Source organism: Myodes glareolus, chromosome 19 (genome assembly GCF_982192425.1).
Source record: "Myodes glareolus chromosome 19, mMyoGla1.1, whole genome shotgun sequence".
In the NCBI taxonomy this organism is placed as follows: domain Eukaryota; kingdom Metazoa; phylum Chordata; class Mammalia; order Rodentia; family Cricetidae; genus Myodes; species Myodes glareolus.
Genome location: NC_142044.1, coordinates 53,724,172 through 53,737,361, shown reverse-complemented (window position 1 = coordinate 53,737,361; position 13,190 = coordinate 53,724,172). Strand labels below are relative to the sequence as shown.

At 42.8% G+C, this 13,190-nt stretch overlaps 1 protein-coding gene across 1 annotated transcript in view; it reads left to right on the top strand.

The window, feature by feature from the left end:
* The window catches only part of Slc2a13 (solute carrier family 2 member 13), a 322,976-nt gene that overhangs the window by 305,192 nt on the left and 4,594 nt on the right, over positions 1-13,190 (top strand). Inside the window, exons 8-9 of the mRNA XM_085678796.2 lie at positions 10,692-10,813; positions 10,928-11,080. Coding sequence (XP_085534922.1) covers positions 10,692-10,813; positions 10,928-11,080 — 275 coding nt within the window. The remainder of the gene's footprint in view (positions 1-10,691; positions 10,814-10,927; positions 11,081-13,190) is intronic.

Sequence of the window (13,190 nt, the reverse complement as noted above, 5' to 3'; positions counted from 1 at the left end):
TAGCTGTAGCCAGAGCAGTTGTTCCCTGCTCAGCTCCTCTGGTGACTTCTTTGGTTTAAAACTGCCTAGCAGACTGTGGAGACAGTTGGTCAACCTTCAGAGAGTGTGTTGAAGGCACGTGTGGCTCTGACTGGATGTATTCAGGCCACATTAGGTTTCTGTCTGCTCATTCTGCTGGCAAATACGCATTCTCACATGACCGGAATGAGGTATCACTTCATTCTTAATCATTATTTTTAATTTTACTACAAAAGAGTGGACTTCATTGTGACATCACCATCACCCTTATGTCCTCTGCCCGAGAGACCACTGTTCTTTGTCGTCTCCCCCCACCCCCACTCCCTTTATGCAGCTTAGCATCTTTCTTGATTTTGCTCCAGGATGGCGTAGGCATGAGACCTGCACAGCATGGCTTCTACTCTGCCCGTGTCTACCTGCTTGTTCTCCTCAGGAACATGCGGTGGTGCCAGCCATGGCTAGAACTGATCTGCAGAGCAGGGGCATGCTGCCCTGTGGTGTCCGGGACTCACATCTTAGCTCTGCGGCTGAAATGTCTAGTGTCTGCGCTGTGAAGGTCAAGAGTGATATCACAGCCTTAATCACTAGCTTGTCTGCATGCTGCTGAGTGTGTCTACCAGGACAGAGCTCGGCACTTTCCTGACAATCACTCAAGGAATGACAGGGTCTCTCTGCCCTGTACAGCCTGTTAGAAAAAGCTGTGCTGGCAAGCACACAGTTCCCCTTAAAATACACAGACCATGGGCAAAGCACTGTGGTGAGAAAAATAGCAAGAAGAGGTTTTCAGAAAGATGTCCATTATTTGTGGGCATCCCCTCCCCAGCAACTTGCCTGTCTGCTTCTCCCCCCAAGCTTTTCTGCCTGTCCGCCCCCTCTCCCTCCCCCGGAACGTGTCTGCCTGAAGCCTTTCTGTGTTTTTGTCTTTTCTTCTCTCTCCTTGCTTCGTTTCCTTCTTTATTATTTTCTTACAGGCCGGATAACTCAGAAGCTTTTGTCTCAGGTGGGAAGTTAAGGTGGAGAATATTGATTTGGGGGTTTTTGTCAGCAGATGTCAATGGCTGCCTTCTGCTCACAGACCTGCAGAGCTACAGGTCTCATTCGTTGCTCAGTGACCGATCAGCTCCACAGAGAGCCGTGATGACTAGAGGTTAAGACTCTTTCACAGGAGAACAAACCACTGTTCTTTTGGGAGACAATTACCGATAGCCTTTGGGTGTGTGTGCTCAATCCTTATCAATTGGTGCTTTCATTCCTGTACTCCTGCAGGAGCCCCACTTCCTGTCCCTTTCTACCTTTGGAGGCTGTGCCCTTTGGTGCTAACCCAGCTTAGCTCCTCCCCACTTGTCTTCTTAGCCTCCCCTTCCAGCCTATTTGTATTCCTTTGTGTAAGCCACCTAGACCCCCAAAAACACTTTCCACCAGGAATCCTCAGTGACACCCGTGGCTCCAGGTCCAGGTAGGTAATTTTCACTAGTCTCCCTACCTCCATTCCATTCCTCTAGACTTAAGGTTAGTCCTGTAGCAGCCTACCCACAGGTCCGCCTCCTCCCACCTACTGCAGTTCCTAGGAACTCTTCCCTTTGCTGGGGATCCAGGATCTCCTAGCTCTTCTCCATAACCCCTCTCAGCTTTTTCTTCTAGCCCAAGCCCACTCCTCTGTGTCACCCACAAAAGGACTCCCTACCCGAGACCGCACAGCAACCACACCTGCTTAGGATCCAGAGGGGACAACAGCAACCAAAGAATGGAATGCCCACCCAACAACAACAAGACCAGATATCTACACAATGAAACACCTCAAACATCAGGACACCAGATGCCTAGATCTCAGCTCAAAACACAAGCGTGAGCAGCCGAGACAATGCGCCTCCTCTGGAAGCCAATAATCCTATTGCAGTGGGCCCTGGGACATGTAATGTGACTGAAGCACAAGACAAAGACTTCAAAATAGCCTTCATTATTATATAAGGACCTTAAATAGGCCGTGGATAAATCCCTAATGAAGTCAATGAAAATACAAACAGGGGAATTTCAAAACATGAAAATAGAAATAGAATCATCGAGAAAACTCAAACTAAGATAAAACTGAAAATGAAGAACTTAGGCTGCTAAACAAAAAATTTAGAGGTAAGCTTTGCAAAGAGAATGCAAGAACTGCAAGAAAGAATTTCAATTCTTGAGGACAACATAGAAGAAATAACTCAGCTTTTAACAAAATCACAAAAGAAAATTTTCCCAATCTAAAGAAGGAGGTGCCTATTAAAGTGCAAAAAGAAGATAGAGTGCAAAATCGAACCAGAAAGGAAATTCCCCATAGCATAGATTAATCAAAACACTAAATGTTCAGAACAAAGGAAGGATATTAACGTCTGTAAAGGAAAAAAATACCAAGTCAAATATAAACTTGGGACTATTAGAATAACACCGGACACTGGATGGAGACTCAAAAAGCCAGAATGACCTGTGCAGATATTCTACAAACTCTGAAAATCCACAGATGTTAGCCCAGACGAAACTATCCAACAGAACTATCAATCACAATTGGTGGAGAAAGTAAACTATTTAATGATAAAAGCCAATATAAGCAATTACTATCTACCAGTTCAGTTCCACAGCTGGCACTCAAAGCAAAACTTAAATCTAAAGAGAGTAACCACACCCAAGAAGATACAAGGTTTAGATAAACCTATAACAGTATACCAAAATATGGGGGGACCCACATATAAGAACAAATTAATAGGAATCAATATACACTGGACATTGATAACTCTCACTGTTAATGGTCATAATTCTTCAGTAAAAGTACATGATGTCCAGATTGGATTTGAAAACAGTATCCATCTTTGTGTTGTAACTAAGGATCCCTCCACCAGTGACATACACCACCTCATAATAAAAAGACGGAAAAACAAAGTGGTTCCCCAGAGGCAAGTAGGTATGACTTTTTAATATCTGGAAAAAATTGACTTCAAAATTAATCAGAAGAGCTATGGAAAGACACTACATACTCATTAAAAGAAAGATTCACTAAAATAATATTGCAATTCTAGACATCTATGTGCAAAACACAAGAGTACCCACGTTCATAAAAGAAACACTATTGCAGTTAAAATCACATATTGACCCTTGTACTGTGATAGTGGATGACTTTAATGCCCCACGCTCATCCAAACAAAACCTAACCAGAACAGCGCAGGTATTGGATAGCATCATAAGTCACACGGCCCTAACAGACATCTACATAACATTTCACCAAAACACAAAGAATAGACTTTCTTCCCAGCAGAAACTTTCTGAAAAAAATGACCCAATGTTAGGACAAAAAACAAGTATCAGCAGATTTGGAAAATTAAAATAATATTCGGCTTCTTACCTGACCACCATGGATTAAAGCTGGATATCAACTACAGTAAAAAAAAAAATAAGAAAATATATAAACTCATAGAAGCCGAACAACTCACTACTGATAAAAAATTGACTAAGACATAAATCAAGAAGAAAAAAACTTTCTAAAATTGAAGGAAGTGAAAATTGAACATAGCCGGACTTAAAGGACACAATGATAGCGGTTCTAAGAGGCAAGTTCGCCAATCTGGAAACCCTAAAAATATTGATTTCTTAATATATATGACTAGTAAACAATTCTTCACAGAAGTTAAAAACACAATCTTCAACTTAATATGGAAACACAAAATACTCAGGGTAGTCAAAACAACCCTAAATAATAAAAGGCCTGTTAAAGGAATCACCATCCCAGATTTTAAGTTGTGCTGAAATCTATAATAATAAAAACAGAAGGGTACTGGTATTAAAACAGACACGTTCATCAATAGGATAAAATGAAAGGTGCAAATATAAACCCGAAGATCTATGGACACCTCATTTTTGACAAAGAAGCCAAAACTACACTCTGTAGAAAAGTATCAGTACATGGTGGTGGTCAAACTGGATGGCTGCACACTGAAGAATCCAAATAGAGTCATACTTACCACCCTACAGAAAGCTCAACTCTCACTGCATCAAGGACCTAAAACATAAGACCAGATACCATGAATCTGCCAGAAGACAAGTGTGGAATAGGCTTGAAACCATTGACACAGGGAAATAGGTTTCTAAGTAGGACATCAATAGCACAGGCACTAAGAACAACAATGAATAAATGGGACATCACAAAACTGAAAAGCATCTCTGTGGCAAAGGACACCATCATTCAGGCAGAGTAGCAACGTACAGAGTGGGAAAAGATCTTACCAATTACACATCTGATAGAGGGTTAGTATATAGAATATATAAAGAACTAAGAACACTGAATATCAAGAAAACAAGTAATCCAATTACAAATAGGACACAGAACTAAGCAGAGAGTTCTCAAAAAAATGAAACACAAATGCTTGAAAAACACTTAAAGAAAAGCTCAACATCCTTAGACATTAGGGAGATGCAGATTAAAACTACTTTGAGACTTTCTTTCACCCCAGACATAATGGCCAAGGTCAATAAAACAAATGACAGCTCATGCTAGCTAAGATGCAGTGAAATGGAAACCTTACTCATTGCCGGTGCGAGGTCAAACTTGTATAGACACTATGGAAAGCAATGCAGTGGATCCTCAGGAAACTGAGAATCAATCTACCTCAAGTCCAGCTCTGCCACTCTGGAGCGTATACCCAAAGGACTCAACATCCTACCACAGATACACTTGCTTATCTATGTTCATTACTGCTCTAGTCATTACAGCCAGAAATTCAAAACTGCCTAGATGTTTGTTAATTGGTGAATGAAAATGTGGTATATTTACACAGTGAAATAATACCATATTTCATTTAAAAATGAAATTCACAGGCAAACATATAGAGCTAGGGGAAAAATCATTCTGAATGAGGTAATCCAGACCTTAAACCCCAAATATTGTATGCTTTCTCTTCTATGTAGATACTAAGCCTTTGATATGCATGTTACAATCAGAATAGCCACTGAGGTTTGGTACCTAGTAGGGAACTGAGCAAGAGAAGGCTTTTCCAAGAAAAGGCAAATATAATATCTTGTTATGAAGAGACAAAGAAGAAACTGGAATAGGAGAATTAATAGGAGGGGGTGGGAGAGAAAGGTAAAGGAGGGAATGTGGAGAGGAGTAATTAACACTGAAACTTCCATGATTCTGAAAGGTACCCAGCACTCTGCAGGAGAGAGGTGATCAGCAGCATTACCCAGATGCAAACCCTGTGACCTACAACAGCAACCTTCCCATTAAAGAAACTGGTACAATGATGGCATAATATTACAGGAGAATCAACCACTTCTTGATTGGACTTAAAGGTTTTTCTATGATATGGAACCCATATCTTGGACATTGCTAAAATGTCCAAGAATCTAGAAATATGTAGATTACAAGACGGGGAAACCTACTATTCTACTGTCTATAAAAGAACTGACTCCTGATGACATACAGCCATGCCCATAAGCCCTCACTCAGCCCACATCAGAGAAGTTATTATGGTATATGAGATTTAATATAGACACCCAAAGCTGAGAAACAATTAGCAGAGAGTGAGAAACTTGGAGCAGTAAGGTATAAATGGTTTTATTTTTTAAATTGGATCCTTCCCTTCCCTGCTCGGAAAGTTATGTGGAAGAGGAGGCATAAAGATTTTAAGAGCCAGAAGTGATGGGTGACTCCAAGGAAACAGTGTCTTCCAGATATGACAGCACTGATACACACATGAACTCACAGAGATTGGCAGCACAGACAAGCCCTGTACCCATTCAAGCCAGACATAGTCCCAGAACTGAGAGGGGAAACTGGACATGGGCTACCACCCTAACCAGGAAGGTGTTTGTAACTGATACCTGTCCGCAAAGGGAAAATCAGGTTTCTCCAATGGATTCTCTCTAGGTAAATCAACCACACTTCACGGTAGGCACATGCCTAGGATTAATTAGCCATCATAAAACAAACTCAGTTGTATGGTTGTAGACTTTAGCTTCAATTTGCTTTGTCTTGGCACTTTTTGGTCTTATTGGTTGTGGTAGTGTGAATGAGAATAGCTCCCATCAATGGCTCATATGTTTGAATACTTGGTAGTCAGTTAATGGAACAATGTTTGTGAGGGTTTAGAAGTTGTAGCCTTGTTGGAGAAAATATGTCATGTAGTGGATTTGATGTTTCAAAAATCTGTGCCATGCTCAGTCACTCTGTCTCTGCCTGTCAGCTGCGAATCAGAATGAAAAGGCCTCAGCTACTGCTCCAGGGCCATGCCTGTCTGCTTCCTGCCATGGTGATCTTTCCTTGTATAAACATTTCCGTGATCTTAGTGTCTCTTCACAGTAATAGAACAGGTACAAGGGACTGGGGTATTGCTGTGACAGGCCTGACCATGCTATTGTGTAGAGGGATAGGGAAGACACTGGGACTTTTAATTAGAAATGTAGTTGAAAGCTTTAAGCTGGGCTTGATGGGTCACTCTAGTAGGAGCCTAGAAGACAGTGATGCTAAGGGTGATTTGAAATATGCAGGCTCTGCTCGAGATGTTTCGGAGGGAAAGAATATTAGCAAGTAGCACATAGAATATTCTTGTGATGTTTTATCAAGAATGTGACTGCTTTTTTTGCCCTAGTCTGAAAAACCTGCCTGAGGCTTAATTGAAGAGTTTTTTGAATCAATGCCATTGACAGAGGATATTTCAAGACAGCCTAGTATTGACTGTTGGACATGGTTATTGATCATCGTTCTTATGCAGATCAATAATGAAAAGGAGTAACAGAGCGAAGAGAAATACAAAATGTACAGTGTGAGGGAAGAAGGAACACCAGACAATGTAGTGTCAGAGTCAAGTCTTGTGCTCAAGGAGATGAGAAACTTAAAGGAAAGTTTGATGCTAGATGGAATACAGGAAGTGGTACAGGGCAAGATCCCAGGAGCTGATCCTGCATCCTGTGAATCGAAAGGCCTGAGGGATTTCCTGGGCCTAAACAACAAGAGAAAACTTAGGAAAATGTAGTTCTAGGAGGCAGCCAGCTTCCAGTCCCAGCAAACAGCAGAAATTGGCAGCTTTTGGTTCTGGCTTTAGAGTCAAGAAGGATACAAGAAAGGGGTTGTGAATTTCTTCCTTCGTGGTTGTGGAAAGCTGCTGAGGCCAGGCACAAGGCAGGGGCTATCCCAGTGCCTGAAGAGGCCATGGGGTGACGCTGTTAAAGCAAAGCCTAGATTATGTTAGAGACTACAAGGCATTGGAGATGCCAGAGCCTTGGGTTACTTGACTGTGGAACCAGCCCAAGAGAGAGAAAATTCTATTGCAGTCAACAGAGCTGGAGGGGATTGGAGATCTGGATAGCTCTTTGACATTGGACATGGAGATGCAGATTGTGGAGTTTGCCCTTTGGGGTGTTTTGCTTTGGGACAGTATTTCCTCATTATGCTCTCTGTCCACCCTTTAAGAATAGCAATGTGCACTGTACATGGAAATATGTGATCTGCTTTTTTGATTCTGATTTTACAGAGCGTTGCAGTTAAGAGATTGCCATAAGTCTCAGAGGAGACTTTGGACTTTTAAACAGTGTTCAGATTAAGACTATGTGGGGGTGACATTGGACTGAATAAAGTGTTTGCATTGTGATATGGCTAAAAGCCTATGGGAGCCAGGGAGTGCTGGAATGTCTGGTCCCCAGTTGGCATAACTGTTGGGAACGATTAGTAGCTGTAGCTTCTTTGGACTAGGAGAAGGCGTCACTGAGGATAGGCTTTGAGGTGAGGCCCAGTCTCTCTGTCTCTCTCTCTCTGTCTCTCTCTCTCTGTCTCTCTGTCTCTCTCTCTCTCTCTCTCTCTCTCTCTCTCTCTCTCTCTCCTCTGTCTCTGCCTGCTGTCTGTGAATCAGGATGTAAAGTTCTCTGCGAGTACCCCAGCACCATTCCTGTCTGCTTCCCACCTTGGTGCTCATGGGCTAGCCCTCTTAAAGCTGTAAGCAAGCCCCCAATAAAACAGTTTCTTTTATAAGTGTTGCTTTGGTCATGGTGTCTCTTACATAGCAGTAAAACAGCAACTAAAACATTAGTTTTTGCTTATTTATTCTGATTTTCATTTTTGAGTGTGTTTTGTGGGGTTTCTTCATGTTTCTTGCTTTGTTTTTGTTTCTTTTTATTGAAAAAAATTATGTAACATATTCTGATCATGGTTTTCCCTTCCTGAACCTTTCCCAGATCCTACCCAAATCCTCAGCCACTCCATTTCATGCCCTTTCTTTCTTTCTTTCTTTCTTTCTTTCTTTCTTTCTTTCTTTCTTTCTTTCTTTCTCTTTTTAGAAAAGACACAAACAGGCAAATTTTAAAAACAAATCTTAAACATACATACATAAGTGCACACAGATACAAAGCAAAACAACACCCATACGAACGCAAATCAGAGGCTATAATATACAAGCAAAAGAACAAGAAGGCAAAATAATGTGAAAACAGAGCAATATGAGAAAAAGATTACAAAAATACCATTGAGTTAATTTTGTGCTGGCCATTTTCTGCTGGGCATGAAGCCTACCCTTAAGTGTGGTATATATACCCAATGAGACTCCATTGGAGAAAACTAATTTTCCATTTAGAAGTGGATGCCAATTGAAGGTACTTTATTGGTTAGGGATAAGAGCCCATGGTTTTGTTTGTTTGTTTGTTTATTGACAGAGAGAACATGAAGTTTAGTGGCTAAGAGAAATGCCACAAGACTACTAACACTTTAGAAGATAAGATTTAGGAATTTAAAAGAAATCACATAAGTCAACTACCATCTGAGTGGAGGATGCAGTGGAGGATGAAAGTCCACAGGGAAGAAGTTCCAATAGGAAGAAGCTAAAGATGGCAGGAGGCGACGACTGATAGAATGCAATCTCAAGGAAGCACATGGAGCATGGGAATGTAGAGAACCCCTGAAGCCCCTAGGAAGGGTGAGAGCTACCTACCCACGTGACCAGAAGAGCTGCCTCTATTTAAATAGGACTTTCATGGAAAGTGAAAGAAATAAAAAAAACAGAGGGGGAATTTTCAGGACTAGAAGAGAGTAGGAAATGTTAATTGAGGTTCAGTTAACAAAAAAAAAATTATTGAACACCTCTGAAATAAGTAGATAATTCAGCAGAAAGGAAAATGGGGTATGCGGCAAGTATGCTTAGGAGCGGGGAGGCCGTAGCAGAACTCCTAGGAGCCCAGGAGCATGGTCTCACCGCTTTACCAGCTCTGAAGTAGTGAGATATGGATGATTTTCAGATCGTCGTATCTATAGGGACCATTGAGGTGAAAAGAATTAATCTCAATTAGGCAGCCTGAGTTAAAGATACTTCACTTCATTGTTGGACACGTAAGGAGACATGCTCGTCAGCCGTAGATGGCAAGAAGCAGGGACACAGGACAGGAAGGCAAGTGCTACTTGCAATCATTTGTGATCATCCTGCATCTAGATGAGCCTGAAAATGCTCTCTAAGGTTTCTCTCACGTTTTACAGATGCTAGAATTCTGCTTCTGAAAACAGGGTCCTGATATGACTGTGTAACCAACCGAATGCAGTGGGTTGACATCTTGGTGAGGGCACAGCCAAAATACACTGGGTCTAGACATGAGACCATGGAGGAACATTATCACCGATGGATGCTGGAGCAGGGGAACCATTTCCAAAGCCTAAGTGATGCTCTTCTTTATAACTGGAGGTTTTCTCCTGCCCACCAGTTCCCGAATAACCACTCCTGGGGCTTAATATTAATTACAGAGCTGATGGTTCTGGCTTCTTACTGAAATTAACCCATTTCTAATATTCTGTGTATTGCCACATGCCCCGTGGCTTACTGGTAAAGCTCTGGCATCTTACTCCTCTCCTTTGGCAGCTGCTGGTGTCTCCCAGACGCCACCTTCTTTTTCCTTGTATCTTTGCTTGGATTTCCCGCCTGATTCTATTCGGCCTGGCTATCGTCCAGATCAGCTTCTTTACTAACCAATGGCAATGGCACCTAATCACAGCACACAAAAGTGTCACTCCTTAGACTCAGGAGACACAAGGTTTAGGGAGCCAGTGCAGAGTAACCCTCCGCTAAGCAGTACAGAGCATGCTTTGTTGAAGGGCACAATGTTAAATGAAAACCTACTAGACACATTTAGAAGGGGCGTGCTTAGGTCAACGTCATGGAGTGAGTATGTGAAAGGCAAAACTCATTGGAAAGAAATGCCCTGAGCATGCTCAGTTTGCACCATTGAGTTTTAGCCATCGGAGGCTTTGAAGGTGGGCGACCAGGAGTAGGCTCTTGAAGGGGCCTGCCCTCTTGGTCGCTCATAACCGCATAGAGAACCTTTCCACCACAGTGTATTGGTACAGGACACGCTGGGGTGGCTCTGTCTAATGTAGCTTCAAGTTAGAAATCAGGTCTTGTTCATGCCATCTGGGTACAAAGAAATTGCCCGGACACTCTGACATTGTGTTAAGCTCTCACTGTGTGCATTTCATCTTCGCTACCCATCTCATTCTCAGTTTGATGTGTTCATTTGCATATGGTCACGACAGGAGATCTCCAATTTCTAAGGAAAATAATGTTACCTTTCTCCCCTCCCCCGCTTAAGACATTGAGGAATTTCCAAGTACTTCCAACACAATCGCATTAATTTCTATAGCTCCATCCCATACCACTAAATTAGTAACTGTTTTTCAGGTGTGACAACGAAACCAGGTTCAAAACAGAAGATGTGCACTGGGCCTACAGCTTCTGCCCCACCCCGTACTCCTGGACAGCGCTCCTGGGCCTGGTCTTGTATCTCATCTTCTTTGCTCCTGGTAAGTGGATGCTTTGTTACTTTTGCCCTACCCCGTCCCCTCTTAGAAGAGGCTGGTTACTATCTGTCTTTCCACAGGGGATTTTTACTATAGTTTTAATGATTTACTTCCCAGGAATGGGACCAATGCCCTGGACGGTGAACTCTGAAATCTATCCTCTCTGGGCAAGAAGTACAGGAAATGCGTGCTCAGCTGGAATAAACTGGATTTTCAACGTCCTGGTTTCACTGACCTTTTTACACACAGCAGAGTATCTTACATACTATGGTAAGAGCTTGGTTTCTTTTTAAATGTTCTCTCATTGTTATTTTTGATACTCTGTCCTTAGGTACCCTATAATTTATGAGAGGGGCTATGTCATTATATTTTGACTCTTTGTAAATGTCTCTGTATATCTTTGACCATCTCTAGGGGTTCTGGGAAGTGTTTCTGTGTGAAGAGTTCTCTTTTCCTAAGCGTCTTGTCTCCAGGAGCTTATCAGTATCCCCCACAATTCAAACCTTGAACCCCCCCCACACACACACACCTGCCAGGATGGAAATCCTTACAGCACAGTTCTCAGTCTAACGAGGAAGCAGAGAGACGATGCCAAGACCACGAAGACAGGACTGATGAGATGTCCTTTGGGAGGGATGGAGCCCCACACCTAAGCAGCATTAGAGTACACCTGAAAGTAGCTCACCCATTTGAGACACTGTACCACTGAATAGTTTGTGTCAACCAGGACACCTTGGAACCCAGCACCTACCAGTTCCAGAAACAGGGACTTGACAAAAGCCTCCAAATAAAAATGCTTGGAGACTGTGGCTTAAGGAAAACATTGGTAGCTAATAGCACATGACAGAACTCCTTTGTGAAGCTACTTCAAACCTATGCTTACTAAAGTCAAAAGATTTTTACTGTGTTTTTAACACAGAACTGCCTTGTCTACATGACTTTATAAGCTGTGTTGACATTTGTTAAGTTGGCATAATGTTTAAAGGTGAAATGTAAAGTCATTGTTCTCACATCTCCTTGAGACCATGTGGTATATGTGAAATGTGTACTCTTGTCCGGTCCCCTCAGAGTCCACCCCACCTAACCTCATCCCATGTTCTGGAAAAGTTTACTGTCTGTCCCCACCCTGAGCAACAGGTTAAGAAATGCTGATCTAGAAATATTTGGTTTCTTGGGAAGGAAACGGCAGAGACAAGATAAGCTGGTGGTGTGTTCAGAATATTCAGCCTCATCTCTTTTAACAACTAAAAATAATCCCATAAACTCATGACACGATAGATGACTCTTGCGAATGCTTAAACACTTGAAGGTCTATGTATACATTAATAGCCAAAGAGGTATTTTTTTATAGGTTCTTGCATAATAAAAGCCATGCAGTAAAACTCTGGCTATCTAAGTACTCTTTTGGGATGAGGTGAGGTAGAAGGTACTGAGGGGGCCAGGCGACTCTCACCAGTGCTTTCCCCCAGTGTGCGTGTACGTACACCGCATGGGCTCGTAGAGAACTGAGAACAAATGTGTGCTGTGCTCAGAAAGGGCACGGGCAGCAGGCATGCCGTGGGCAGGGCCTGTTTCGGCTTTGTGTATCAGTTGGGGATGCACGATGGAAAGGCAGAAGTAGGATGGAAGAGACTAAGAGACAGCTGGAACGGCAGAAGTGCCAGGGATGGTTCTTAAACCACACGAACCCAGGGATGCTGAGAAGTGGGCATCTGTTGGTCATGTTGTTCCCAGATTTAGTTATTGTTCTTTTGTGTATATGAGTGCCTGTATGGATGTCTGTGCACCACATGTGTGCCCGGTGCCCACAAAGGCCAGAGGAGGTGTCAGATGGCCCCAAACTGGAGTTCCAGACAGTTGTGAGCCGCCATGTCAGTTCTGGGAACTGAACCCCGGTCTTCTACCAGAGCAGCCAGTGGTCTTAACCACTAAGTCAGCTCTCCAGCCCCTGTGGGTTATATCCAATGGGATCGCCCAGAAGGTTGGCTATTAAGAAGGAGAGTTAGGGGAAAGGTTCGGGATGACGTCTAGACAGTGAGCCCGAGGAACAGGAAGCAGAGGCTCACCGTGGGCTCCATCAAGCCAGTAACTCAGCAGCAGCATCACTGTACCTGGTCCTGGAAATCTAGATCTCTCCTGACCTTTCCTGCCTCTGAGAAGACAAGACAGACATGCACATGTGTGTAGTAATAGGGCTCCCCGGTTAGAATAATACTAAAGGGAGCACTGGGGAAACGGTTGGGAAAGAGCAATTCCCCCTCAGCTTGGAGTCTGAGAGAGACTTCTATGAAGAACTTGCCCCTGAGCCTGGCCTGTTCTTCAGATTGCTTCAACGTGGTTTGAGTTTTGAACGATTAGTTGCATTATAATCGCAGGACTG